The 26,933-nt window shown below is 48.4% G+C and overlaps 12 protein-coding genes across 17 annotated transcripts; 5 read left to right on the top strand and 7 right to left on the bottom strand.

Annotated features, from left to right (window-relative positions):
• Window positions 1-69: 69 nt before the first annotated feature.
• On the bottom strand, window positions 70-2,272 carry LOC6607033 (GTP-binding protein Di-Ras2). Its single transcript, XM_032721143.1, has 5 exons — window positions 2,175-2,272; window positions 954-1,279; window positions 711-896; window positions 583-654; window positions 70-438 (listed from the first exon to the last, which is right to left on the bottom strand). The coding sequence occupies exons 2-5, from the start codon at window positions 1,122-1,124 to the stop codon at window positions 166-168; spliced, it is 702 nt and encodes a 233-aa protein (XP_032577034.1). The 5' UTR covers window positions 1,125-1,279; window positions 2,175-2,272; the 3' UTR covers window positions 70-165.
• A 289-nt stretch (window positions 2,273-2,561) lies between these two features.
• Window positions 2,562-3,197, top strand: LOC6607034 (metallothionein-1). The gene is made up of 2 exons (XM_002031787.2): window positions 2,562-2,715; window positions 2,952-3,197. Exons 1-2 carry the CDS (start codon window positions 2,694-2,696, stop codon window positions 3,050-3,052), a joined length of 123 nt encoding a protein of 40 aa, XP_002031823.1. The 5' UTR covers window positions 2,562-2,693; the 3' UTR covers window positions 3,053-3,197.
• Window positions 3,198-3,896: 699 nt separating this feature from the next.
• LOC6607035 lies at window positions 3,897-7,854 on the bottom strand. Its single transcript, XM_032721142.1, has 4 exons — window positions 6,460-7,854; window positions 4,729-5,259; window positions 4,476-4,670; window positions 3,897-4,416 (listed from the first exon to the last, which is right to left on the bottom strand). The coding sequence occupies exons 1-4, from the start codon at window positions 6,788-6,790 to the stop codon at window positions 4,199-4,201; spliced, it is 1,275 nt and encodes a 424-aa protein (XP_032577033.1). The 5' UTR covers window positions 6,791-7,854; the 3' UTR covers window positions 3,897-4,198.
• Window positions 7,855-7,941: 87 nt separating this feature from the next.
• Window positions 7,942-8,929, bottom strand: LOC6607036 (40S ribosomal protein S29). The gene is made up of 3 exons (XM_002031789.2): window positions 8,823-8,929; window positions 8,295-8,394; window positions 7,942-8,235 (listed from the first exon to the last, which is right to left on the bottom strand). The coding sequence occupies exons 1-3, from the start codon at window positions 8,882-8,884 to the stop codon at window positions 8,227-8,229; spliced, it is 171 nt and encodes a 56-aa protein (XP_002031825.1). The 5' UTR covers window positions 8,885-8,929; the 3' UTR covers window positions 7,942-8,226.
• Window positions 8,930-9,071: 142 nt separating this feature from the next.
• Window positions 9,072-12,569, bottom strand: LOC6607038 (testis-specific zinc finger protein topi). Its single transcript, XM_002031790.2, has 5 exons — window positions 12,436-12,569; window positions 11,361-12,029; window positions 10,326-11,304; window positions 10,006-10,265; window positions 9,072-9,953 (listed from the first exon to the last, which is right to left on the bottom strand). Exons 2-5 carry the CDS (start codon window positions 11,728-11,730, stop codon window positions 9,118-9,120), a joined length of 2,445 nt encoding a protein of 814 aa, XP_002031826.1. The 5' UTR covers window positions 11,731-12,029; window positions 12,436-12,569; the 3' UTR covers window positions 9,072-9,117.
• A 105-nt stretch (window positions 12,570-12,674) lies between these two features.
• LOC6607039 (formin-like protein 5) lies at window positions 12,675-15,303 on the top strand. 3 transcript variants are annotated; one of them, XM_002031791.2, is made up of 5 exons: window positions 12,697-12,782; window positions 13,108-13,348; window positions 13,450-13,884; window positions 13,936-14,901; window positions 14,960-15,303. In XM_002031791.2, exons 2-5 carry the CDS (start codon window positions 13,112-13,114, stop codon window positions 15,122-15,124), a joined length of 1,803 nt encoding a protein of 600 aa, XP_002031827.1. In that variant the 5' UTR covers window positions 12,697-12,782; window positions 13,108-13,111; the 3' UTR covers window positions 15,125-15,303. The 3 variants fall into 3 exon arrangements, with proteins under 3 accessions (XP_032579096.1, XP_032579097.1, XP_002031827.1); XM_032723205.1 differs by lacking the exon at window positions 13,108-13,348 and having other exon boundaries at window positions 12,675-12,782; XM_032723206.1 differs by lacking the exon at window positions 13,108-13,348 and having other exon boundaries at window positions 12,691-12,773.
• Window positions 15,304-15,553: 250 nt separating this feature from the next.
• LOC6607040 (flavin reductase (NADPH)) lies at window positions 15,554-16,566 on the top strand. Its single transcript, XM_002031792.2, has 2 exons — window positions 15,554-15,795; window positions 15,851-16,566. The coding sequence occupies exons 1-2, from the start codon at window positions 15,723-15,725 to the stop codon at window positions 16,390-16,392; spliced, it is 615 nt and encodes a 204-aa protein (XP_002031828.2). The 5' UTR covers window positions 15,554-15,722; the 3' UTR covers window positions 16,393-16,566.
• Window positions 16,567-17,059: 493 nt separating this feature from the next.
• LOC6607041 (N-alpha-acetyltransferase 80) lies at window positions 17,060-19,167 on the bottom strand. Of its 2 annotated transcripts, XM_002031793.2 has the most exons (3): window positions 18,880-19,167; window positions 18,225-18,318; window positions 17,060-18,140 (listed from the first exon to the last, which is right to left on the bottom strand). In XM_002031793.2, exons 2-3 carry the CDS (start codon window positions 18,255-18,257, stop codon window positions 17,637-17,639), a joined length of 537 nt encoding a protein of 178 aa, XP_002031829.1. In that variant the 5' UTR covers window positions 18,258-18,318; window positions 18,880-19,167; the 3' UTR covers window positions 17,060-17,636. The 2 variants fall into 2 exon arrangements, with proteins under 2 accessions (XP_002031829.1, XP_032579101.1); XM_032723210.1 differs by lacking the exon at window positions 18,225-18,318 and having other exon boundaries at window positions 18,880-19,164.
• Window positions 19,168-19,245: 78 nt separating this feature from the next.
• On the top strand, window positions 19,246-20,698 carry LOC6607042 (mediator of RNA polymerase II transcription subunit 6). Its single transcript, XM_002031794.2, has 4 exons — window positions 19,246-19,840; window positions 19,895-20,069; window positions 20,124-20,229; window positions 20,291-20,698. Exons 1-4 carry the CDS (start codon window positions 19,659-19,661, stop codon window positions 20,575-20,577), a joined length of 750 nt encoding a protein of 249 aa, XP_002031830.1. The 5' UTR covers window positions 19,246-19,658; the 3' UTR covers window positions 20,578-20,698.
• On the bottom strand, window positions 20,661-23,039 carry LOC6607044. Of its 3 annotated transcripts, none has more exons than XM_032723207.1 (4): window positions 22,764-22,796; window positions 22,073-22,676; window positions 21,155-22,018; window positions 20,661-21,089 (listed from the first exon to the last, which is right to left on the bottom strand). In XM_032723207.1, exons 1-4 carry the CDS (start codon window positions 22,794-22,796, stop codon window positions 20,860-20,862), a joined length of 1,731 nt encoding a protein of 576 aa, XP_032579098.1. In that variant the 3' UTR covers window positions 20,661-20,859. The 3 variants fall into 3 exon arrangements, with proteins under 3 accessions (XP_032579098.1, XP_002031832.2, XP_032579099.1); XM_002031796.2 differs by having other exon boundaries at window positions 20,706-21,089; window positions 22,073-22,661; window positions 22,764-23,039; XM_032723208.1 differs by having other exon boundaries at window positions 20,706-21,089; window positions 22,073-22,664; window positions 22,764-22,943.
• A 366-nt stretch (window positions 23,040-23,405) lies between these two features.
• Window positions 23,406-24,644, top strand: LOC6607045 (synaptosomal-associated protein 25). Its single transcript, XM_002031797.2, has one exon. It carries the CDS (start codon window positions 23,709-23,711, stop codon window positions 24,345-24,347), a length of 639 nt encoding a protein of 212 aa, XP_002031833.2. The 5' UTR covers window positions 23,406-23,708; the 3' UTR covers window positions 24,348-24,644.
• Window positions 24,645-25,304: 660 nt separating this feature from the next.
• On the bottom strand, window positions 25,305-26,894 carry LOC6607046 (mannose-6-phosphate isomerase). Its single transcript, XM_002031798.2, has 3 exons — window positions 26,788-26,894; window positions 26,037-26,665; window positions 25,305-25,983 (listed from the first exon to the last, which is right to left on the bottom strand). The coding sequence occupies exons 2-3, from the start codon at window positions 26,611-26,613 to the stop codon at window positions 25,370-25,372; spliced, it is 1,191 nt and encodes a 396-aa protein (XP_002031834.1). The 5' UTR covers window positions 26,614-26,665; window positions 26,788-26,894; the 3' UTR covers window positions 25,305-25,369.
• Between the last annotated feature and the right edge of the window lie 39 nt (window positions 26,895-26,933).

Genomic DNA, 26,933 nt, shown 5'->3' on the forward strand with positions numbered 1-26,933 from the left:
GGTGGCTGGGTGGCTACCTAAGCCAGCAACCCCCCACCCAAGGGTGCTGCCCCAAGGCGAGTATTTGTCTGTCACCGTCGTCTCCGTTCACTTCAGCTCGACGCAATGTGACCCGGGTCACATGGCCATGCCATCTGGCCATCTGGCTCTTTCGCCATCCGATGCTTACATAACGCGACACTTCTCCTTGGCCCCGCCGCTGGCGCTGGCCCCCGCATCGCCGTTCTCCGGTATCGAGCCGTTCGTGTCCTTGGACTTCTTCTCCTTTTTCTGCTTCTTCTGCTTCTTGGTGTCCAGTTGCAGGGAGACGGTGCGCGTCTTCTCCATGTTGAGCAGCTCCTGGAACAGCTCGGTCACATTGTGGTTCGTCTTGGCCGACGTCTCCATGAACGATATGCTCCAGGTGGTCGCCTGGGCCTGACCCTCCGCTTGGGAGACCTGTGGATGGCACATTTGGATTAGAGGTTTTCCTCAAGAGATGATTTCTCTGTGTATGTGTGTATGATCCCCCTTAAATATTATAACTTAGATCTTAGATTAAGCATGTATTTATATGAAGGATCAGACGGAACATCCTCTAACCTCTCTCAACTCGGCGGTCTCATCACACTTGTTGCCCACCAACATGACGGGTATGTTGGGAATGTCGGCTCCCTGTGGACACAGAATGTATTAGTACATGAGGAATGATTGTCAGGCAGTGGACCTACCTTCAGCTCCTTGATAAGCGCCCAGATGGGTCGCAGCTCCTCCAGACTCTGCTTGGAGCACACCGAGTAGACCAGGATGAAGGCGTGCCCCTTCGAGATGGACAGCCTCTGCATGGCCGGGAACTGATGCGATCCCGTTGTGTCCGTGATTTGCAGCGTGCAGATGTTCTTGTTGCAGCTTATGACCTGTGCGATGACCAGCGGATTAGGAGAGTAATCTCTAGCACCAGGCGGACCACTCACCTGTCTGTACGTATCCTCGATTGTTGGGATGTAGCTTTCGCGGAAGGTGCCCTTAATGAAGCGCAGCACCAGTGAGCTCTTGCCCACGCCGCCGGCTCCAAAGACCACCACGCGGTAGTCATTGCTCTGCTCCGGAGCAGCTCGCGTCACCTGATTCTTCTGCTCCGTCATCCCGGTTACCGATACGGATTCGAGTGGGGCAAACGCGGTCGCGTATATCAAACTCGGAGTGGAAATCGGAATAGAGAGAAGCAGGAGCTGAAGCTTGTTGGCTTGCTGTCGGTCGCTTGTGGAATGTTCTACTTGGGCGCCATGCTTTCGTTTATCTGCAACGATTAAGAGCAAATCAGCTTGGCCACAACGCCCACGCACGCACAACCTTTCCGGTTCGCCAGTGGGTGGATGTGGGTGGTAGGGACGTGGTGGGCGTGGGTGGCACTACTACACTACTACTACAAAAACAAAATGGGAATGAAAGTTAACTTCCGAAAGCCGATGGAGATATACACTAGTAGGCTTGTTAACACACTTTATTAGTTGAATTGGTCTTAAAATTTATATTCCTTTACACTACAAAACTCTTGGAACTTCCTCATCAACGTTGATAGGACTCCTTTTTAAAGGTATATTTAATACGGGCAAACAATGTGTGTGAGAGTATCCCGCTAATTTTAGCCATGTGCCAAGGAAGGGTATTGATTTTTCGCTCCACTGGCAGATCGGCACCAGCCTCTCCTCATCATTATCGCCACGATTATGATTGCCCATGACCGGGTGCGGTATAAATAGGCCTGCTTTGAAGGCAAGTGTCCCATTCGAAACGGGTTTCCATCCCATCCGCCCCCTCACACACACACTCTCGCACACACACACTAGCCGTAACTGCTCACTTCCGCTTGATTGTCCTGGTGGACCCGTGTGACACCTTTGGCACGCCCCCTTCGACCGACCCGCCTTGCGATTTTCCGACGTTGTGTTTTCCCGCACACTCGTTGTTTTGTGTGTGTTTTTTTTCCACCTCGTACACCTCACGCGCTTTGCTCTTGGATTTTCCTCGCTTTATTTTGGCTTGGATTTATCGATTTTATCTGCACTGCACTTGCCACCCACACGCGAGAATCGAGGGAAAAGCCAGTAATGGCCACCGCATCCGCATAGCCGTTGATTGAGATGGCCCCAACGGATCTCTGTGAGACCCAACTATTGCGTGGTAGTATTTACTTGCATTTCGTTGCACTGGAATTCGTTGCAGGACAGGATGTGGTGCCCGATGTGACTAGCTCTTTGCTGCAGGCCGTCCTATCCTATCCTCTGGTTCCGATAAGAGACCCAGAAACCCGACCCCCCACCGGCCACCGCCACCACCATACATAGTATGTGGTACGCAAGTACGAGTGCCTGCGCATGCCCCATGTGCCCCACCAAGAGCTTTGCATCCCATACAAGTCCCCAAAGTGGAGAACCGAACCAATTCTTCGCGGGCAGAACGAAAGCTTCTGCACACGTCTCCACTCGAATTTGGAGCCGGCCGGCGTGTGCAAAAGAGGTGAATCCGAACGAAAGACCCGTGTGTAAAGCCGCGTTTCCAAAGTGTATAAAACCGAGAGCATCTGGCCAATGTGCATCAGTTGTGGTCAGCAGCAAAATCAAGTGAATCATCTCAGTGCAACTAAAGGCCTAAATAGCCCATCTCTATCTTTTGTGAAGTGAACAAGTTCGAGGAAATCCAACTCAATCAAGATGCCTTGCCCATGCGGAAGCGGTAAGTTCGGAGTCTAGTGTGATCCTTTAAGATATAACCGATCTTTCAGAGAAATGGTATTATACTAGTATAAAAATTCAAGCTTAAACTTTGTGCAAAGTGAAATCTCTGGGTTCGCCTCTCTAAGAAAGAAGTTCTTCAACTGAGTTTCATAAAATGGAACATCCATCTTATGTGGCTTACTGATTACTGGATGTACCAGCATGTACTAATTTTTAAATCCTACTTCTATCCAGGATGCAAATGCGCCAGCCAGGCCACCAAGGGATCCTGCAACTGCGGATCTGACTGCAAGTGCGGCGGCGACAAGAAATCCGCCTACGGCTGCTCCAAGTGAGCTTTTCCCCCCAAGAAAGATCTGGAGTGGAGGCTCTGCATCTCGTCTCCGAACTGATTTCTGTATAATTCCCAATACTAAAACACAATGTTTTCTCATTTACATCCCCTGCAATCAATGTTCAATTAAAGTAATTGATGCCTAACTGCGTCTTTTCGTGTTGCATAATCAATTGGTCTGGGGTTTTATAGGTTAGATTCTCTTCTATTGGAGGTAGCTTGTAGCTACGTGGTCGGCAATATGCGTCGTGGAAATGGAATGGTCAAGTGTTTTCCACAATGTGCGTATACATATGTACATATCATTAAAGTCAGCGCAATATGCAATATGGCAATCTGAGATGCCTCACTTCTGAAGCGACTGGAGAATTGAGTTTCAAAGCACAGCGGTTTGAACTCATGACTTGTAGATAAAAATACAGTTGCGGGCGTTAGAATATAGCCGCTATCGGATTAAAGAATGCTAGCTTTAGAAATAATAAAACCATCTTTCCCTGTCAAATTGAAAACGAAAAAGCATAACAACATAATGGGGAATGAAAGTTCAGTTCATATTCAAATCGGATTCCATTATTTTATAGGTGATTCATAAAAATATATGATTGTAGACTTATTACTGCTCAGTCTGTTTTGTGAAATGCCTCGTTTATAGCGCAAAAGTGCCATATAGTTTTAGATGTAATATGATCGCGCAATTAACATGAAAGTGCAAGAACCTGACATATAAACGAAATGCCAACGAAATAAGTCAAGAACAAGAACCCCACGGCAGTCGATTGAAGTGACCTAGGAGGCGTAGGGTTACGGGAGACCTCCACCTCAGACCTCCAGTAGAAAAGCCGCAGTTGAAGTTTATGGTTCGTATATATACATATATATCTTGTTACTCTGCTAGCCTACGAATGCGGCTTAGGTCTAATACTAGGCTAGGTGAACATTACTAAATGGAGGATTACGAATGGATGGGGTGCACAGTATACAAAGGTACATACATATGTACGTATATGAAAGGTATGGGTGTGGGCATATCTTCTTTTTGGTTATCAGCGTGGCCAAACAAACACGGGCGATTTACGGCGGTTTCGAAATGGTTCTGTCGAAGGTGCTCGACGCACGTTGAAATATACTGGGAAATTCACGGTGCGCCCTACTTAATAACGATATTCTGTGCCAGTCGCTTCACGAAGTCCACGTTGAGAAAATTGGCCATCAGTGTGAGCACGGACTTCTTGGGCGGCCGGCAGTGGCGCAGTCCCGCCTCCTGGCAGCACACGTTCGGAAAGCAATCCAAGGTGGAGGTGCACGCCTTCGGATGAAGGTCAAAGATGGGCGGCGGAGGGGCCGTGCACTCCAGGTACTCCGTAACTGGAAAAGCGCAAGGATTCGATTAATTTCTGTTATCATACGGAAAAGGTTTAACTTACGATAGTCGAAGGATCGCTTCACTGGCACTGGAGCTGTTTCCAACTCCGGCTGCGAGGTGCGGCAGTATCTCCTACGCCCATCTGGGCAACAGACCCTTGGCCAGCAGTCCATGTCCGTGGAGCACTCCTGGACGTCCCACCAGAGCTCGGCCAGCGGTCTACTCGGGCACTTGCGAGGTATCAAGCCCAGGATGGCTAGCAAAAGCAATATATTGAATAATAGATATAGTAGCTAAGGATTAAACCCACTTACGAGCATGTGGAGTCTCCTCTAGCGGCTTTGGAACCCCAGAGACACAGCTGCTTGCTCCAAAGATATCACAGCACAACTCATCCCGTTGCCACACGGCACAGTCCCGATCCGCCTTGCAGATCTTGGGGAATAGCTGGAACCTCACCTCGTTCTCCCGCGGACAATCGAACCTCAAGCGCAGCTCGGCAGCCGATCTCTTGTCCTTCTCCGTTTCCCTATCCCTGCTGTTATCCTGGTTGTCGCGTGGGAAGTTCAAGGTGGGCAGTGCAATGCGAAAGGGTCCATCCGTGGTGGGTTTTTGGGTGCTAGTTGTTGTTGTGCTTCGACTAGTGGTGCTGGTTCTCTGACCCATCGGTTTCCTAGTTGTCTTGGCCACCTTTCGTTGGCCGGACTTCTCCTCCTTGGGACTAAACTTTTTCGGCGGATGGACCTGCTTGCTGGGCGGACGCACTGCCACCAGACTCTGCTGGCCGAAACTCCAGAAGTTCCGATTAAAGAAGTTGAAGCCGTTGGCCAGGCTGGGACGCGGAGCTGGGGATTGGATGTGGAAAGCGGTTTAGCCAATGTGCTTAATGGCCAATGTGCTTAATGTTTCTGCTCCAAATAGCAGACATTACACGTCAAGTAAAGCGCAGTTCCCGCCGCTCATGAACAGTGTTTGATTTGGATTTTTTGTTTTTTTGTTTGTATACTTCTGTTTCATTTTTTAGCCAGGCCAACAATGGATCAGCCATTGCCGGTGGAGCGCAGCCTGTTGGCCAACGCTTCCCACCCACTCCATAGGCTCCATAGACCCATTCCCAACGCAATTGTCTACTTGACTGCTTGCAACAGCAGGTGGACGCAAGTGAATCACGCGCGAAAACGGCCAAACTACCCAGATCATTACTCCCATGGGTTAACGAGATCTTCTTCGAGAGCAATTAGATGGTATATACTTAAAATTTCCAGCTCGTAAAAGTAGCTAATGGAGAAGCAGCTTAAATTTAATTTAATTTTAGACCCTCCACGACCGAAAATGGGGTGGAATTCTATAGCTGAGTGATCATGATCACGATCATGCAAATTGGCAAAGGCCTAGGCCCCAATAATTCGTGGCCTTGCGTACGCCTCTCCAGTTCGGACTTAGCCAAGGTCTCCTGGTGCAGCCGAAGCCGATTCGAAAGCTCCGGTGCTCCAGTTATCGACGCTCTACACCTAACCTATGCACCTATGGCTAACTACGTTAACGAATCCCAAACGGGTATATCTGGTTTTATTCACAATTTGAATACCACCATTGCGGTCAGAATAATGATACCTGCGAATCCAAGGCGAAACTATTTATCTGCAGTTTTGCAATTAATCTTGGAGTTACTTTTGATTTTCCAAGTAGCCTAATGGCAAACCGATCTTAACTAGTATAGAGCATATCAGAAACGTCTTAGTTCTGATGCTAGAAACTTTGAAGTGAAGCAGATTTCCAGATCCTAAACTAACTCACATATGCAAAGGGTATTCCATCTACCGGTGGACTCTGAGTGACCTTTTCCCAGACAACTTCTTTGTCACTTTTGTGGCTGTATTCGCAATGCCACTTTCGATCTTTATGGTCGAAACCAAAAAGCTAGGTCAGTGCCAGCATCTTCGACCAGTTTGCATGGCTATTCGAACAAGTTGCAGCGATCTTAGATCAACACTATATGGCCAATATAACTATAGCTTGTCTATCAAAGTTATCTGGGCACTCACTTGTTGTTGTCGTCGTTGTAGTTGTTGTCGATGTGGTTGTCGTTGTGGTTGAGGTGGATGAAGTTGTTGTTGTAGAGGAGGGCCTCCGCCGCCGCACGACCTGAGTGCGCCTCCGCTGGTTGGATGCTCCCTGCTGCTGCAGCTGCTGCTGTCGCCTAGCCTGATCCGCTCCTGAAACCGCCACAGATTCGTGGTCTGGCAATGGAGCAGGGAGCGGTAGCTTGTATTGTGCAACTCCGCGGCTTGTGGATGCCTTGGCGGCCGTTGCACAACAGTTTGCCAGGTAGAGAGCAACCCCAGCAGCCAGGAGCTGCAGCCAGATCAATCTCATTGCGAGCGGGGGGATCACTTGAGTGGTCGATGAGCCACTGACCTTTCGTTGGAATCACTGCAGTTTGTGTCACACACTCACTACTAATCACACATCTTGGCTGCGAATTTAGCTGATACTGGGTTGGGCAAGCGCGACTACGTTGTTTAGACACCAAGCGACCGCTTCAGACTCCCAAGCCCAATTGGCGAATGTGCAAAATGGCTAGCTCGATTTTCGGCAGCAGAGCCAGCAGACAAAACAGCTAAGAGAGCTTAAGCGGGGGCTGACCCGCTCTTTAGCGCCACAAACTGGTTTTTGACTCTGGCCCGGCTCTCGGAGCAATGGGCTATCATTGCATTGGGTCTCCGTGTGGATACCACTAACCCACTGGCGTAGAAATGAGGAAATGCAGGCCAACAGCCAGGAGATTGCTTCCGGCTTTCGAAAAGGACACCATCACAATTAAGGAGGTGAATAAACCGTTCATGACTGACACATTCGAGTGGGAATCAGGCTGGCTTGCACACGGATCATGCACTTTGGTTTATTGTGCACTATCATTTCGTCGTCGACAAGGAGATTGAAAGTTTGATAGAGCTTTATTCACTCGAAGAAAAACTGAGACCCATTACTTATGATAAATCATTTTAGTTTTTAAAATATAAAATAACTGAGCTTTAGTCATTTTTTAAAATCATGAGTAATAATTTATAATCTCATTTTGCATTTGCACATATCAATGTTCGTAACCGCTTTTGAGTTCACAAATGAGTGGTAACTTAGCTAGCTATTTATGATTTGGGGCTAATATTCTCAACAAATTGAATGCATATGAAATGGGTTCAGTGGCCTGCCAGTTTTGCATACCAAATTAAAGTCCGCATGGCATCAAAAGCCTTTATGCAACGGGCGAAACACACAACAATGAAGTTTTGAATGCTAAGAGAGCTGAAGTTTGGGGATGAGATGACCTGGTCTCCAGCGCTGCAAACCGGTTGCTTTTGTTTTGGTAGCGGCCTAATATGTTATTAGGTGACACAGACTGGATGGGCTGCTGGCTGACTGATTGCACTGCTGTTCAAAAACAAGGAAATGCACACTTTTCCGGCAGCCATCAACACAAATACGAGGATGCCCACTAAGATAGCTCAAATTATGACACAATTAAATACGTTTCTTGTTATGGGTTTAATCAGGCGGAGATTTAAACAAAACTAGTGCTGTAACAAAGATCCTTCGCGGAAGGTGGTAACTGTTGGCCATTCTGGCTATCTTGAATCAATGCTTCGATGTGCTTTGTCCTTGCTTAAATCCCCAAATGATTATAGTTGTTGCTGTTGCTGCCGGCATACTAATTTACAGAGTCCCCGACATCCGACGACTTCATACATTAATATGCAGGAAGGGGTTGCTTTGAGACGCGATTAACGCGTTAAAATGCGAAGAGGACATATTTAGTCCAGCTAAAAAACGAATGCTATTAGTTATCACTTCGTTGAGGATTTCCATATGGAGCACTCACCTTCTTGAAGCCAATGTCGTTGGCGTACTCCCTGAAGCACTGACGGCAGATGTTAAGGCCATACTTGCGGATCAGACCGTGGCGGTTAGAGCAGGCACGGCTGAAAATGAGACGGTATATCATATTTAGTTCGGTTCCATTAGAGAATCTCCGTAGCATGGAACAGTTTCATTAAAAGCAAATCTGTCGCTGCACTTGGCTGGACCAAATCCATTCGGAAATGGCTCGTTTTGCCTCGCGCAGCTCTTACTTTGGCCACCCTTAATTAAGGAAACTGTTATAGATGCTTAAACACGTATTTCCGTACTCAACCGGGGGCAAAAGCCTTTGGAACATTGAAAAAATTGACAATACAAGCAAATACAAATTGGCAGACGCCATGCGTTAAAGAAAAAAAAAAGCGGGTCGGGTATAACCCCACTTTCTACAAACAAGCAAAAATCGTGCAAGATAAGGGGTTACGGGGAAAGCATTTAAACAAATTATACATCAAAACGTGCGGCAAACAACGGGATGCACAATTCTTACCAACATCGGGAGCCTTGGCCATATTTGCGGGTATGCGAGTACCAGAGAGTAGCGAAACCCATGTTGGCGTTTTCCACGAGAAATTCGAAAAGAAAAGGAACTAGCGATGGCACCCGGACCTGGGGGTGGCAGTATCGATATTTTGCACGATTGATCGCAGCGATTATCGAACGTCTAGCACCGCTGTTTGAGAAACTAAATGGCAACGCTGTTTGATAGGCCCACTCGCTAAATGAACAGTGTGGCAGCTTCGCTATCTTGCCGCTTTATTTAAATTCGAATTTGAATACGATTTTTACATATAGGTATCCGAAAAAATCGGTTTAGTTGGATTGTTCTTGACAACCACCACCCTAGCGGTTTCCTCAGGCGCCAGCTGGGGCACGCCGCCCTCATCCATTGGTTCCCCAACCTGTTGCTGATCGTAAATAGATATCATGTCCATATCCTGGCCTGGCTGCTCGAAGACAATTATATGCTGCCCCGAACCATCCTCCTCCATGGGAACAGCTTGCATGTAGTGCGACATAAAGAAACTGTTGTTGACCTGGTCAATGGGCACACACACCATTTCGTCCTGCTGCTCCGGCGCAATGGAGTACTGCATCTCCGCGACGCCTGGCTCAGTCGACACGAATCCCGAGCCCGAGGGCACATCTAAGGTGCTGGCACCACCATCGTTATCCTGCTGCTCGGGATTATGACCCTGAGCCTTCTGCGCAGCCGCCGTCTCCAGTTGGAATTTCTGCATCTGCATCATTAGACGCGAGTTGGCATCCAGGTGAGAGTGTCGAGCTCGGATGTGCTTGTCACGGTCGCCGCGCTGGCGAAAGGTCTTTGTGCAGAAGAGGCAGCTGTACGGCTTCTCTCCAGTGTGGATGCGTTGGTGGTTCTTGAGCGCGTCCGCGCGATAGAAACGTTTACCACACTCATCGCACTCATAGCGCCGCTCGCCCCGATGGATCAGACGGTGCTGATAGAAGACGGATCCGGTGAGAAAGCGCTTTCCACACACCAGACAAAGATATGGACGTTCGCCCGTGTGGCACTTGCGAATGTGGTCGTTGAGATCTGGGCGAATGGTGAACTTCCGATCGCAGTTTTCCTCCTGGCAAACGAAGGGCTTCACACCTAAAAAGGAACAATCATCATCTTATCCTCATATACACACTGTATCACTTACCCTGGTGAAAGCGTAGATGCTGCCACAGATGGCTTGACTGGGTGTACGATTTGCCGCAGATATCGCAGAGATACTGACGTATTCGGCCGGCGCCCGTGTTGCGCGCTTCCTTCTCGCGCTTCTTTTTGTTGAGATGCTTCTCCTCGTTGTGCGCCAGAAACTCGTGGGCGAACTCAAAGTTGACGTCGCAAAACTCGCACGGCAGCACCAGCTTCTTGCCATTCTCGCTGAGGCGAGGAAAGTAGTGAAAGGAGGTACACCTAGTACAGAGAATAGAGAATCGAGGTAATTATACATTCAATGGCTAACCAATAGCTTACCGATGCTCCTGGAGCAGGTCCGTGTTAGCGAACTTCAGCTCGCACACATTGCACACAAAGTAGCGACTGATCGTGACATTTAGCGACCTGACTGCCTCGCGCATGAAGATGCAGTCCGTCTGGAAGTGGATGCTGGCTTCCTTGGCCGTGCTCATCTGAATGTCGCAGGCGGTGCACTCAAAGCGCCGCTCCGCCACATGGGAAGCGGAATGGACAAGCAGCTCGGCTATGTCAGCGAAAATGTACTCGCAGAACTCGCACTGCAAAACGCTTCCCAAGATCAGGCTGGTAAACATTTCCTTCTCCGATGGGTTGGTGTTTGGATTGCTCTCTGCAAAAGAGGCATCGTTGTCTATCAGCGACTCGCCATCCAGCAGCAGCTCATTGAAATCTGCTCTACTGGAGGGTACTTGGGGCATTCGACCTTGACGCATCGTTGAATGCTCCGAATCGTGAATAAAGCCGTGTCTAAAGGCCACCTGCGGATCATAGAAGATTCGGCCACAAGGGTTGCACTTAACCACCACATGCAGTCCGGCAGCCGGTATCGTATGTGGTTGCTCGCTGGTCTGCGAAGGGATCAAGTCCAGGGCGTGCTTCTCCATGTGGCGCACCAGCCCAGAGGCGTGGACAAACTTGCGGTCACACATGGTGCACTCGTTGGGACCCTTGGATGTGTTTTTTTGGATGCGCGAGCTTTCGATGCCTGTGGCCAGATCGTACTTCATCTCATCTTTGAAGTAACGTCGCAAACGCACTTGGTTCTCCTTGATTACCCGCTCGCAAGCCGGTTTGATTATCGGAGCCGGAGGAGCAGATACAGTAGGCACAAGATGTGGCTTCTCCTGCTGAGGCACCGCCAACTCGGCCGGCTTCGCTTCACAGGCATGATTTTGAAAGGCCACAGCATCGAACTGGACCAAACATGTCGGACATTTTATACGGCTGACAATGGGCGCAGAGGTATTGGAACGAGATCCTATATAATGTAGGGAATTCTAAAACTTATCCATTGAAGTAAATCTATTCGCATACCATGAAAGACCGATTGCTCGGTGGTCATCTTGCTGTTGGTGACGCCAGCCAAAAAGTCGCGAATCTTCATTTGCTCCGCCTCGGGATCGAAGCCTTTCTTGCCGTCGGCCTCCTGTAGGATTTGCTTGAAAGCCGGATCCGCCAGTGTGCGCTCCACTACCACATCCGTGGGCATTGGTAAGGCGACCGGTGGACCCACGGCAAAGAACCTGGACAGCTCCTCATGGCTGACAATCCGCTCTAAGCCGCCAGTACTCTCGTTGGTGGCCAGCACTGTGGCTCCGGGTTGCAGGTCGTTCGGGGTCAACTGCTGGTCCAACTCGACTTCGATCTCGGCCAGCGTATACTCACCCGAAACTTTGATTTTCATGGCGCTAGTCTAGTTAGTCCGATCGCGTAGCTTTCGCAGAAAATTGGTCTCCGCTAGCAAGTTTAAACTCTCAAAAGCGATTCAAAGTTTTCAAAACTCAGGTTGCGCAACGACAGTTGGACGAATTCGAAAAAAGTTCAAAATTGTACCGTTTCGATCGCAGGAATAATTTGTTCGGAAATTTTAACGAAACGTTTGGACTGCTGATAAGTAGGGAAATGAGATTTGCTTTCTCCGTCGCTGGAAAATTGACTCAACTGACAGGTAACTCCAGGGCAACGGACTACTCTGTAGGGTTCCTAACAAAGGTGGGAATACTTAAATGTTTTCTAAAGCAAAACATGACAACTTTTCTATAAGATTATAACATAAATGACCTATGAATCAAGTGAATATTATAAATATGTATATTGTAAAATATATAATATAAATGTAGTCTTTAAAGTACTTTGAATTATAATTTCTAATATCAGATAAGATTTAAAGTACATCTCAATAAGCAGAAACTCAAACCATTACATTTCACATTTTGAAACGTTATTTTTTAGTCCCCCACATATATTCTTTAAAAATAGAATGATTTATAATTGGTGTTCTAGTTTCAATGCCTTTCTAACTCTCAGAAAGCGATAAAAGCGATTTATAAAGCCGTTTCCGCTCCTAGAACACATTAGTCATTAGCGAATTTTTTGATTTTGGACTTACCCAACATGTTTCCAGGCTTCTGACAGCCGAGACGCATATCGTAGACCAACAAAGTGTAGTTAACGCCATTTGTTTATGTTTTCCCTTGGCTCAGGCTGTCGGAGTCGGGAGTCGTCGTAGTTGGCCCAGGTGATTACTGGCCGCCAGTTATCTGCATTCAGCACTTCGGTTTCAGATAAGACGCCTCGCGAAATGAGTAAACGCAGTGCCTAACATGGCATACCGCCGCCGTTAATCAGTACCACAAGGTTCTCCGTGCCATTCAAGCACACCAGTCGACCACGAGCCGAGCCGATCCGATTCAGCACTTGCAGAATCCCTGCACACAGCGCTTCCAGGTGCACACGGTAATTGATCCTTGCTCATCGCCGCTGCCTGCTGTCGTTCTAGACCATCATCTCGTTTCAATGGGCTTTTGTAGTAATTATTAGCCAGTTTAGACTGGTGACTGGAAGCGTCGATGAGTCACGTCCGTGAAGGCCCACCGCGATCCGAATCCGAAATTGATAAAACGCCAAGTTGCGCCAGCAGTTCTTATCTGCAAATTGGTTACTAGATAATGCCGCTAGGCCCAGTGGACGCACGGCGGCAACGGGGAGAGATCCAAGACAATGCCAATCCTCCTTTGCAGCCGTACTAACGCAGCTACCAACTACGTATCCGTTTTTCCAGTTCGATGGAGGATTACACATACGCCTACATCTCCGAGCCCGTGGAGTTCCGCCAGCTGGAGGGCAATGCGATTGACTTCCGCAAGACATTCGATCTGCGGGGCCAGGGCACCGACGAAATGCTCCAGTTGTATCTGCGCAAGGCCAATTTGTCCGATGATCTCGAACGTCTGCCGGCTATTGTGCGGCGCGCCTATGTCTATGACATAATTAGAAGCAATAAGGAACCCGGTTACTGGGTGGTAATGTCCTGCAGCATCCCATCTTGCTAGCTTCATCAGCCGAAAGAGTCCTTGATTTTCTCCACAGTTGTCCTGAACGCTGCCATTTCTTCTCCTTTCAGCCACCGTCTATGCAAGTGAGCAGCGACGTCTTTGCACATCCACCGTCAGCAGTTCGTCCACCGCCTCATTACGCCGACAACGTGAGCATCAACGCCAGTCTAGACGGCATGAAGAGCTCCTCCTCCTCGAACAGCCTGGACAGGTATGTGGGCGCTCCGCCCTCGGTGGCCTTGGCGGGTCCCAGCTTCGCCACCAGCGTCTTGGTCAGCAGCAAGGGCTCCAAGTACGAGATCAGCGGACCAGTCAACTTCCAGCACGTTTCCGGTGATGTGACGCGGGATCGCACGCGAAACGCCTTCGACCTGAATGCCGATCCCAACGACAAGGTGCTGAGGAAGTACATGATGGAGCGTGGCATTACGGAGGCGGACATCAGTGACATGCGGCGCCAAGAAGTGATTAAGAAAATCATTCACTCCAATTTTACTTGGATGGTAGGTCTTGAAGTTAACTGGAAGCTGTTAATATAACATTTGCCTTTTAAGCCACCAAAAAGTGATCTTCAGGCGCAGCCAAAGGTTCAAGATCATGCCAGGCCGCTGCTCTATGCCACCATTTCCACCAATAACCAGATTACTCCTCCGCCGTCTCCACCACCACCTCCAATAGCCACTGCTTCGAGGCCAACGGAGGCACCAAACTTCTCCAACTACGCCTTGCTTACTTCACGGTTTGTGGATATCTCCGATATGGACTTACCTGCGCCTACGCCGGCTGCACCAGCTCCTTTTCAACTGGCAGAGGTCGGAAGTGTGATACCCGTCCAAGTGCAGCCTCAGCAGAGTGTGAAACCTAAGGTTCCTCCACCTCCGTCGGCGGTAATGGCGAAGAACACACATGGTTATCCAGCGGCCATTGACATTCGTAAGGTGAGGCCCTCTGTGGCGCCAAAGGTTGCGAATGAGACGTATGCCACCATATCACCGCAACGGAAAGTTGGCTCAATGCGCGTTCCACCGCCGGCGCCTCCAAAGCCAACAATAGTGCCTCATACAAACTCGACGCATTCCAACGGATCGCTGTATGCTGTGTCCCCGGTGCAGTACGCTCCTGTTGCCAAGCCGGCGCCACCAGCTCCTCCTGCCAAGCCGACTTCTAGATCTTCGGCTGTCTATATGACTCCACAATCAGCGCAGAAAACAAAGATTACTAGTACTCCGGTGCCAGTTCCACCACCGCCGCCGCCAGCGGCATCCGTAGGTGTTCCACCACCGCCTCCACCGCAGCCTCCAGCGGCACCAGCAGGTATTCCACCACCGCCGCCACCAATGCCAGTCTTAGGCGCGGGAGGCGTTCCTCCTCCACCACCGCCTCCACCAAGTGGCATGGCCGGCGTTCCCCAACCGCCTCCTATGCAGAAATCACAGCCCAATGCTGTTTCAGCTGCCTCCACAGGCGGAGACCCAAGGGATGCGTTCTTGGAGAGCATTCGACAAGGCGTAACGCTAAAGGTATTACAAGTAGCCAACCATTCAAATTGGAAATCTAATCCTTCTCCGATTCTTGCAGAAAGTGGATCAGAAGGCGGCCACTATAAGTGGCATCAAACCGCGTCCAGAACGTAAGCCGGTGACCACCGACTTCCTAAGTGAACTGAAGCTGGGAATAACACTGAGACGGGTCAAGAATCCGGCGGATAATCCGTATTCCGAGGAATCGGAATCGCAGGCGTAACGATTTGGCGGTTAAACTTTCAACTGCGCCGCACTTTACCACACTGAACCAAGCGGCAGGGCTGCCAGACTGAGAAAAACCGCTTTAATTTTAATTTTCGCAAATGTATTTATAATTTTAATATTAATCACCATGACAAATGACCATTAGCGTTTGTAAATAAAATTGTTATCGCCAGATATGATATACCTTATCATTATGCCTGACAGTAATCTATATAAAAATTCATTTTGTTTTGCCAATACAGTGCTAACTAGACGCAATGAACCAATAACCAAAATAAGATTATTTGAAGAGAGTCAAAAATAATACGATATTTTTACAGCAATAAGTCGTAGCTTAAAAAAATAAAAATAAATGTTAAATATCTTGTTACCTTCTACAGAAGCTTCAGACTAGTGAGAGTTCACTATTTAGAAAGAGCACTGTACATTCATTGCTACGGGTGAGGTGAAAATGCGAGGCAATCGCGCTGGATTCACTTGTGAATTGGAAATTTGATAGATAAGTTTCGCTTGGAGCACAGGTGAAACTGCACTTTGCAAACCAACGACTGGACTAAACGCATATCAATCGGAATTAAATAATCAGCTGAATTATGCAACGCATTGCTGTTATTGGAGGAACCGGCATGACCGGCGAGTGTGCCGTGGATCACGCCCTGCAGAAGGGTAGGTGACACCACAAGACCCGGAAACGCCAGTTAAACCGTATTCTTCCCTTCAGGTCTGTCGGTAAAATTGCTATACCGCAGCGAAAAGACAGTTCCAGAACGCTTCAAGTCCAAGGTTGAACTGGTCAAGGGGGACGTGACCAACTACGAGGATGTGCAGCGCGTTATCGAGGGCGTGGATGCGGTGGCCGTCATCCTAGGCACCCGCAACAAGCTGGAGGCCACCACGGAGCTATCCCGCGGCACCGAGAACCTCATCAAGGCCATGAAGGAGGCCAAGCTGACCAAATTCTCTATTGTCATGTCCTCGTTTCTGCTGCGCCCGCTCAACGAGGTGCCCACTGTGTTCCACCGCATAAACGAGGAGCACCAGCGCATGCTGGACCTGACCAAGGCCTGCGATCTTGACTGGATCGCCATTCTGCCGCCGCACATCGCCGATGAACCGGCCACCGCCTATACCGTCGTCCACGACGAGGCCCCCGCTCGTCTGGTGTCCAAATACGACCTGGGAAAGTTCATTATCGACAGCCTGGAGCAACCGGAGCACTACCGCAAGGTTTGCGGCATTGGCAAAAGCCCCCAAAGTGCCTAGAACTATCTATCATCCAATGGGATTGTGACCAATTGCAGCTGATCATTGAAGACGTACAAATTTAATTTGATATTCCTATCGTAGTCCTCTATAGTTCGCCAATTGTATGCATACCCGCATCCGTATATACGTACTGTGAGCGCACAATAAACTTTCCATTTTAGAAGATCCGAATTTAATAGCCATTACGTGCGGAATCGCATTGGCGCGACCAATCGGAATGTCGCCACATTAGCACCTGTCGCACCAAACGCCGGGCAGGTATTTAAAAAATGTGTAACCATAAGAGATCACCGTGTGCCCCCGGGCAAGCCAACAGCGATCAACAGCTTCCGCTGTCGGAGACGCGATCGTCACACCCAAGTCATAGTCCCATTCCCACAGAGAGAGCGATTTTTGGCAGCCGAGAGAGATCTCTGTGTGCCTTACATCACTGCGGGTTATTTCTGTAACAAAGCATTACGTTCGCTGGGCGGGCATTAACCACCCATTTGGGCACCGAGCCCCCGTCAAATTTGGCTGCGCAAAAAATAACATCAATTTATAGACGTCGTCGCCGTGAACTTGAACTTGTCATGTGCGGCCAAATGGATGCACTGCATCGCTCATGCTGCAAGACAGGCGTTTCCGTTGTCGCCACTTCCGGCCAGGAACAAGCGATGGAATCTTTAGTTTCTACACGATTTATTGGAAGTTATTGCCCTTCGTTGAGTGCTTAATGCTAAGGCTCGATATGTCTATTTGCTATGTTTCGTTGGAAGATACTTGAGCTTCTTATTATCATAATCATCACCATTGCGGGTAGATTGCAGGTAGAGCAATTATGCACACACTTGAGCAAAACTATAACAAATTATAATTGCTAAACATTAACATTAGCCTTATAGATGTACCGAACAGCCCGGATCACTTTTGTCATACAAAAAGAACCAAAAAGTTTAAAAAATACATGCGGAAAGTAATATTTAAAAATCAACACAAGCGCTTGGTGAATGAATGGTTGCTTATCGGTGTAATGGAATCAAAAGCTTTAGCTGCTTTGCAATTTGCCAGAGCAACGAGGCAATCACACATGCACTTGGCAGACTGCCTGGCATCCACAGGTTATGGCTCGAAGCAGCTGCTGGCAGGTAAAACCCGTAAAGAATTTCAAGCATTTGCCAATTTGACTAGTTCACTGCCACTCTCTGATCAGGCTGGGTATGGCCCAATTTAGCCAAGCCCACTACTACTGGCGTTGACGTCTATAAGACCTTCTTCATGTATTTCTTTTTGGCATTTTGCAAGCTGGGCAGCTCGCAGTGGCGCGGCCCATACATTGTAATGGGTGCGCAGTACTCGTAGCCAATGCGTTCGTAGAATCCATCCTGGTCGATGGTGGACAGATAGATGGTCTTGAGGTCAAGCACGACGCGGCAATAGTCCTCGGCGAACTTCATGATCAGCTTGCCGAATCCCTGGCCACGGTGCCGCTTGTCCACCACCACGGACTCCACGAAGCAGGCCTTTTTCTTGGAATTGATCGGGCTGAGCTTGAGGTGAGCGATCACGCGGCACATTCCCTCGGTGGTCAGCACCAGGCTGCAGGGTAGACTGTCACAGGAGGCCTCCAGGGAGCGCATGCGCGCCGTTTCCGATCGTGGCCACTCTGCATTGATCAGGGCGCAAGTGTCTTTCATAAGCTCCGGGTAGTTGTGAATGGGAACCACATTGAATGGGCTGCCGCTGACATTGAATGGAGGAAGCCCCTGTAAATGGTAGACGGTTAGTTCGTTTGATTTTGGGGTTTTTGGATCAGAGGCTGTAAGAGATTGGGTTTGCTGCTCGATTACTTCATAGTACGGCTCCGACTTTATGTAGCGCATATTGCTGAAACGGACTGTGCCTCAGATCTGGAAGGGATCCGCTTATAAAGTGTGCGACAATCTAGAAGAGAACAGAATTGAGTCGTTTCGGAACGGAGTTCATTCTGACCAGTGTTGGGGCAATACTTCAACCTAACTTCAATTGCCCTAACCATTGAACTAAATAATAAGTACTTTTTATATTTACATGATGCACACAAAAAGTCGGTTGAATTTAAAATATTTTCTAACTGGAATTTAGTTCGAAACTACCTTGTACCTAAGCTAGGTACACAACGCTTGTAGCCTTCCCAACACTGATCCTGGCACACAAAACACTTAGCCGGTTATTTACACGGGACTTTGCAATATACACATCTCAGGTGGAATAAACAAAGATTGGCAGCCATGGAAACAGCACAGACACAGTTGAAAATCAAGGTGAGGCGTAAAAAAAGAACATTTTCGTACACACATACATGTATCTGCGCCTGGCCGAGAATCGTACGACCTTGACTGGCGCTTACATATATGCAATGCTCAAGAGTATATATGTACACGGATGAGTGGGTGGTGGCATCAATGTACATGGGTTCTGGAGTTGCTATTGATTTGCTAGTTGGTGCGGTTACTGGGTGTTTACCATTACGAGAGCTCTGCGCTGCTTGGCGTCTGATTCCCGTGCGCCACGACGAAGTGAACAGAACGAACTGATATGATTCCCAATTATGAGATTGCGTCCCGAAGAAATGGGCCAAGTTCCGTGTGAGAGCACAAATTTCGCCTTAGAAACGGACTCTCTTTGGTGTATGTGTGTGGGCTGCTACGATTTGACTGCGCGCCCGGAAAATTGAATATCAGTTTGATTTAAAACGGAATTTGTTTATTTTTAAACTTTTTCGCAGACGCTGCCCCTGCTGCTTCTTCTTCTCCGCACCAAACAAAGCGTTGCCACCTGGCGCAGCACGTTCACTGTCCAGCACGGGCCAGCCGACTGCAGTGTTGCGAAGTGCGGTCAGTCGACCAAGCGAAAATAACAAACAAATCGGTTTTTTAGCGAGCGCAAGGCAATACACGAGTAGAAAACACAATAAAAGCTCGCTACAAAGGACAGTTAATCAGCAAAACACTTACAGTATTAACGTGGAGGTGGAGCAGCGAGAGCGGCGTGCACCACGGCCTGCTAAATTAATTATTACACAACAAATAAATCAAAAAACTGCCAGCGACAGTTTCCAATCGGCAGCGTGCGGCCAAAAATAGCTTGTAAACAAAGCGATCGCTAGGAATAGGAAAAGGAAAAAGAAGCTCTCTCAACGCCATTGACCCACAAATTAGTCGTGGTCATTGCCAAGCGAGAAAACATTGCAGCCACTTCCCACCGCCACATCCCAACAAGGCGCACGTGCATCCACATCCACAATGGCCAGCCGACAGATGACCAATGACCACCTGCGCCTTTCCTGGCACGACACCCAGATGATGGCCACCCTCAGCCCGCAGACCGTCATGGACTACTTCTGCCGCAAGTCGAATCCCTTCTATGATCACATGTGCAACAACGAGACTGTTCGGATGCAGCGCCTTGGTCCGGAGCATCTGCAGTAGGTGTCCTCTGCCTTTTATTCTGTTTCAATTTAATCGCCTCCATCATTTAGCAACATGATCGGCCTGGAATACATACTGCTGCACGTGGCGGAGCCCATCCTGTATGTAATCCGCAAGCAGCACCGTCATAATCCCTCGGAAGCCACGCCGATTGCCGATTACTACATCATTGGTGGAACCGTCTACAAGGCGCCAGATCTTGCCAACGTCATCAATTCCCGCATTGTAAGTGGCACCTGGTGAGAAACCGATGCATTTGTTTAATCGCTATGTTTCCAGCTCAACACCGTGGTGAACCTGCAATCCGCCTTCGAGGAGGCTAGCAGCTATGCCCGCTACCATCCCAACAAGGGCTACACGTGGGACTTCTCTTCCAACAAAGTTTGTAAGTGCATGCTCCTTCCTTAATATTATTAGCGTTCGCTAATCAACCGAATTACTTTTAGTGTCGGATAAATCCAAGTCAGATAAGAAGGACGCCAACTCAGCGAAGGATGAGAACAGCGGCACCCTGTTTCAGAAGCAGCGTGTAGACATGCTGCTGGCAGAGCTTTTGCGTAAATTTCCCCCACCAATACCGCCAATGCTGCAGAATCTCCAGCAGCCGCCACCAGCGGGCGATGATCTGAACACAGCTAGAAATACCTCCGAAATGAACAATGCCACAGGACCGCTGGATATCAAAACCGAGGGTGTGGATATGAAGCCACCGCCGGAAAAAAAGAGCAAGTGATTATTATAACGTGTGTTGGAAACCATGAAAACATAAATTAAATATAGATATCTAGCAACACAAAATTCAAAACTAAAAAAGTGTTCAGTAACCTAGAATATAATGTCATTACTGTCATTTACACTACGATAGTTTTTTTTTTTTTGTGCGAATGTCATATTACGAAAAACTAGAAAATTCACAAAGCAGTCCAGTCGTGCAGCTGAAGCGCCGGAACAGGACCACATCTACGCCACAGCACTTAACTTAGACATAGACTAGGCTACACACGAATCGCTTAATTTAATCCTGAGCACTCTGTGCATCCTCTTTGCCGGTCATCTTCTTTAGCTGGTTCGTTCCATGCACCGTCAGGCTGTGGTTTGTGAACTCGAGTATGCTCCTAAACGACTGCTTGCAGATGTGGCAGGGCACAGTCTTTGTGGGAGTGCGGTAGACGCCAGCATGCGCCACGTTCTTGGGAACTTTCTTCACGCTCGGTGGAGCCATGGACTGGGTCCCTTGTGAGGGAGCTATGAATTGAAAAATAAGGGTATAGTTTCTCTTTAAGCACGCGTGCTGTTTTATCAATAGTTACCCAATTTGGGAATGGTACTCATGCGTTGCTGTGGCTTCTGGAGCATCGTCATATGATGGTTAATGCCACTGGTTGCACCGATCTTTGGCAGCTGGGCCTTCTTCTCGTGGTTCAGCTCGGTGAACTGCAGCTTGCGCTTCTCGGACGGCGGTATCTTGTCGCAGTTCTGCATTAGATGGATGTGCAAAGCACGTTCCAGTGCGAAATTCTTATCGCAAAACTTGCAGCGATTCTTCGATCCTCCCGCTGCAACCGTATTGCTGGTCAGACGCTTTAGGGTATTGGGTCCGTTGTCGACCGGATCGTGCATTCGCATATGGACGTCAAGAAGTGACTTCACTCGAAAGGTTGCGCTGCAATTCTTGCAGCTAAAAACTGTCTCCAGATGGCTTTTTGTCGATGTCTTCACCTGCTTTAAGGCGATCTTCTCGGGCGAACGACCGCTGGCCACAGCGATCGACTTTCTTATGTTGCTCTTTGTTAGCTTGGAGACGGGCAAGCAGCTGCGACGGCTTAGTGGAACACCGCCGCCGATACTCCGCTTGCGAGCTGGGCTGTTGAGCGTAGTCTTGACCACCACCGACATGCGCTGCTTGAAGGAGTACGTGCGCGTCTCTGCGGTGGTGGTGGGCAGATAGGAGCGCCGAGGGCGCGGTAGGGCGGCACCCGAATAAGTGGAGCTCATGGACTGCCTCTTCTTGCCCGCCTCAACTTTCAATTTGGATGTCTTTGGCTTCACAGAATCAGCGGAGATCTTTAGAGCTTTGGCAATTAGCTCAGAGACTTCGTTCACTACCTCGTTGACATTGGGGACCTCCTTCTCGGCTCCGGGCGAGACCAGCATGGATACCCCTTCGTTGGATACTGTAAATGTAGATGTTTACAGAACGAAACCATATCACAATGGTATAAGCCTACCTTCAGTTATATTCTCTAAAACTACGTTCGCACTCAAGGGATACACTTGGCTGGGACCTGGGGTCTTGGCAGCCTCCTGCAAGGATACATTGTCCATGGTAGCATCGCCAGTTTTTAGGGTATTGGCCTTAACCGTGTTGGCGGTCACGTCCACTGAACTGGACAAGGTCGAGTTATCGCCGCCACTGTGATTGTGCCCCTCCGGATGGGTGTTCTCCTTATCAATTTGGGTCAGATCCATGCTTTCCATGATCTGTGGTGGCTGCGTTGCGGTCGAATTGCCCTTGGATGGAGTGGAGCACAAGGCGTTGTGCCGGTTGAGAATACTTTTGTCAAATGGGCGGAGGGGCGAATTCTGGTCAGGTTCCCCGATGGTCAACTGCTGCAGATCCTTCAGGATAGTGCGCCTTAGGTCCATATCATCGCTGTTTACCTCCATCTTGGTGTTGTGCACCTCCAGGAACTGGCTGCTCTGAGTGACCAGGGCCGATTGCCACTTGGCATTGGACAGAGTGTCCTCCGCGTCAAAGGATAAATACATGGAGACGCTCTCATCGTTTGTCATTATCGATGAGCTACGGGAATCGATCTGCTGAAAGTGAAACTATTGTTTTAGCAATGAAAATGGGATGTGGAAAAGTCCTTTCCCGGCAAATGGAAGCAACACCAACTGAAACCACCAAACACTTGCCTTGCCCGCCATCGATCTGCGCGAATCGTCCATGGCTAAGTATATGCTATTCCCAATTGGCCACGAGGAAATCCGAAATGAATAAACACAAGCAATTAAGCGAAAATTCGAGCAGCTGAAGACCGACGCTGTACCGAAAAAACAAAGCGTTAATATTTCAAACACACTTTTCAACACTGCGCGCGCAATGAAGATCGCAACGGCGTCGTTAGAAATGCGCGGCTTTGAAGCATGAAAAGTATTGAAAAAACTATAATCGATGTTAACGCTTTGGAAACTTTGTAGAAATAAATCTAATTTTTTCTACAAACGACGAGTTGAATGGTTATAGTGACTAGATGGGAAATATTTTTGAAAACATAAAATAATTGTGTTTTATCAGACTCGAACAAGGTTCATGTCATAGATAAAAATGTAATGTCAGACTGGAATACTAGTTTTTGCATGGTAAATCGAATTCAAATGTAATGGTAAAATTTAAGCAACCCCCTTTCGTAAACGGTTTGCATCTTGCTATGCCTTATTTCTTTAATTGTACTTGTAGCGAACTATACCTAAATGCAATATTAAACAGTGTGAACACACGTAAAAATCGCCTATCGAAAACGACATCGATACTAACATCGATTTTTTTTGCAGCTCTAGTATACAAATTGGCGAATTGTTGTGTGGTGTGAAAATTCATACTTTCGCAAATAAATTATTAAACCTTGTCAATAAGTTCCTACGTACAGAGCACAAACGAGCTTAGCCCCGCCCCAATTACATATCCACCGAATTCACACACCGAACCAGCACCAAGGGTAGTTTTTCATCTCGCGCGAGTGAGTCACTGGCCAGATTTCCCCACCAAAAAAAAAAAAAAAAAAAACAAAACAGCCGTCTTGCTCGCAACCACTTGCCAAGCTCAAGTTCAAGTGATCTCACCAGATAGACAGTTCCGAAATGGCCGCCGTGGAGAATGCCGAGCCGCGCACTGAGCTCCAGGAGCTGCAGTTCAAATCCGGCCAGGTGGCCGATGAATCCTTGGAGAGCACGCGTCGGATGCTCGCCCTCATGGACGAGAGCAAGGAGGCGGGAATCCGCACGCTGGTGGCCTTGGATGACCAGGGCGAGCAGCTGGATCGGATTGAGGAGGGCATGGACCGGATCAACGCGGACATGAGGGAGGCGGAGAAGAACTTGAGTGGCATGGAGAAGTGCTGCGGCATCTGCGTGCTGCCATGGAAGAAGGTTAACATCAAGGACGACGGCGAGAGCGCCTGGAAGGCCAATGACGATGGCAAAATCGTGGCCAGCCAGCCGCAAAGGGTCATCGATGAGCGGGAACGCGGCGGCATGGGTGCTCCACCGCAGTCCGGCTATGTGGCCAGGATCACGAACGATGCGCGTGAGGATGAGATGGACGAGAATCTCGGGCAGGTGAACTCCATGCTGGGCAACCTGCGCAACATGGCCCTGGACATGGGCTCCGAGCTGGAGAACCAAAACAAACAGGTGGATCGCATCAATGCCAAGGGCGATGCCAACAACATTCGCATGGACGGCGTGAACAAGCGCGCCAACAATCTGCTCAAGAGTTAAATATGCACAACGGCCACGTTCCGAAACCATACCGAACATGTTAGTCAGACACCACCTCCATTTCAATGTTGTTAGGGAAGGAAACCAATGTTGTGGGCACAAACCGTAGCTGGTGGTATTGCGTTATTTATACCATATATTATACACATATATACAAGTAGTGGCAACTACTCCTGGCAAACGCAAGCGTAACAAACCCATCTACTTACAAAAACTTCGAGCCGCCGAGCCGGATGAACTAACTACTACTTTCTACAACTATATATATATATATATATATATACAAATATGCGAACCAACATACTAACTACTTACTATTACTACACTCGTGTACAAATGGCAACCAGATGGCGCCGGAAACAATTTTATTATGAGATTTACCGTATATGATGTACTCTGTTTTTGGTACAAACTTTTTGAGCATTTTACCGATCTTTGTGAAAATCAATCCAAGCCACTGCTGAGATGGATAAATGTGAATTAATGTATTTACAATTCGTAGAACCACCGCATCCCGCACGGGCACCGACAAACCAGACAAAGACGGGCGGTATTATGTATAACGTAGCCAATTTTATGTTCTCCATCGTTAACCCTTTTTAAGTAGGCCATGTATTTGGGCATTTCGTAAGCCCAGCCCAGCAGTCCAAGCACCGATTCCATTGAATTACCCTAGATTTGCACTCGAACCTCTTGCTTCGTACATATGAATACTTTATACCCTCCCCAGTGAATGTAACCGATCGAGTTTCGTAGCTTAAGTACTTGAAATTGTTGGTTGCAATAATCGCAAATATTTAAGAAACTACCTGTTTGTGCGAAAGATATTTCTCGTTAATTATTAAATGTACTATGGAACGAGTATAGCCAATTGATTAGATAACTTATTTATCGCTACTATTGCCACTTTAGCTTACATTCTTAGCTCTTAATTGCAAGTAAATATAAACAAATTAATTCACCACCAAAACGTGTTAATGTATTTATTGCACTGTACAAAAGATTTCGATTAACTGAGAATTTTAGGGCACTCGAAAGTAGTTGCTGGTCGCTATGTAGCCGCTGAAGTCCTCGTCGCAATCTTCGGACTTGGCGAACTCGATTTCCGGCGCCGCCTCGACGGGAATGTACACAATGCTGCCGCGGGTTACCAAGATCTCCTTATCTCCCTGCTGGGTTTTCAATTTAAGAATGCGGGATCCTTTTAGGACTATCAATATGGAGCCGAAGGCTTGTATCTCCAGCTTGTACGACTCCAGCGAGTGTTCAATGTTCACATTTATCACTGCGAAATCGGTTACTGGCGGAATATAGACCTGGACCTGCTCATCTATGCGGTACGGAATGAACTCCTTGCGATCCTTATACGAACTTTCGAAGATCACAGATTCCAGCAGCTGGTCCACATCCTTGTACTTGGGCGTTAGGCCCGCCCGTATCACATTGTCCGAGCAAGCCATGCACTCCACACAGTCGCCGTCCAGGTAGGCATGAATCTCGTTCGCGCCCAAGTAGATCGCCTGGCCGGGCTGCAGGCGGATTAGGTTGAGGAAGAACAGGGACAGTACGCCCACATCGCCGGGGAAGTCTTTGTTGACCTTGGTGAACACCTCCAGCAGATCGTTGGATTTCAGTTCTATTTTGGAGGAATGTTTACAAATATTTCTTAGATTGCACAGAATGACTCACCTTTTTGGTAATCCTTGGCTATCTCACTGATGCACTTGGCTATCACCGGCTCTTCGGTCTTCATCAGCTTCTCGTAGCACAACTTAACGCTTTCCGAGTTGGTCGAGTCGTGGAGCTGATCCACAGCCTCCTTGCCAATGAGTTTACTCAGCGGCTGGAACTCGTCGATGTAGTCCCTGATATCTTCGGCTGACATAAATCCCACGAGGGCCAGAAAGGGCGTGAGGGCAATGGCCAGTTCCGGCTTGTGATTGGGATCCTTGTAGATATCCGGGCGCTCCTTGTGCAGGCGCTCCGCCTCGCACTTGTTCGGATGCACCTGGATGCTGAGTGCCTTGTTGATGCTTAGCACCTTGAAAAGGTATGAAAGGTCCTTCTTCAGCACCCGGTCCAGAGTCTCTCCCGTTTCCTTGACCACGGACACACCGCACACATGCGTGCCCATCCACATTTCCGCGTAGGTCTCCTCCTCGTTCAGCCGAAAGTCGGGATCATTGGCCATGGCTAGCTGGGCCACCGCCGAGTTGATGCCCTTGCGGCCCCAGCCGTAGTTCTTCACCCATCCAGTTAGCTCCATTTCAGCGCACCGATTGCCTTCCAAAATTCGCCGTACTGCGTTTGAGGTCAACCTGAAGGTGATAAGAAAACATATGATTGCTGGTGGTTGGATACGAGTTAGGGGTTGGGCTGTGGTGAAAGCGCCATTAAGTGGATTAGCGTTGATACACCTGCGAAGCAAGGCTTATCACACCTTATTATATAGATAACAGCTTCCTGGAAGTTTGTAATTTCGATTTTATTGCCGAAATAATTTGGTGTGTTTCCACCACTGCTAATTTAAATATATCGCGTTCAAGCTAGAGATGGGGATATTGCGATATCCCTACTGACTACATA

The sequence above is a fragment of the Drosophila sechellia genome, chromosome 3R (assembly GCF_004382195.2).
Source record: "Drosophila sechellia strain sech25 chromosome 3R, ASM438219v1, whole genome shotgun sequence".
In the NCBI taxonomy this organism is placed as follows: domain Eukaryota; kingdom Metazoa; phylum Arthropoda; class Insecta; order Diptera; family Drosophilidae; genus Drosophila; species Drosophila sechellia.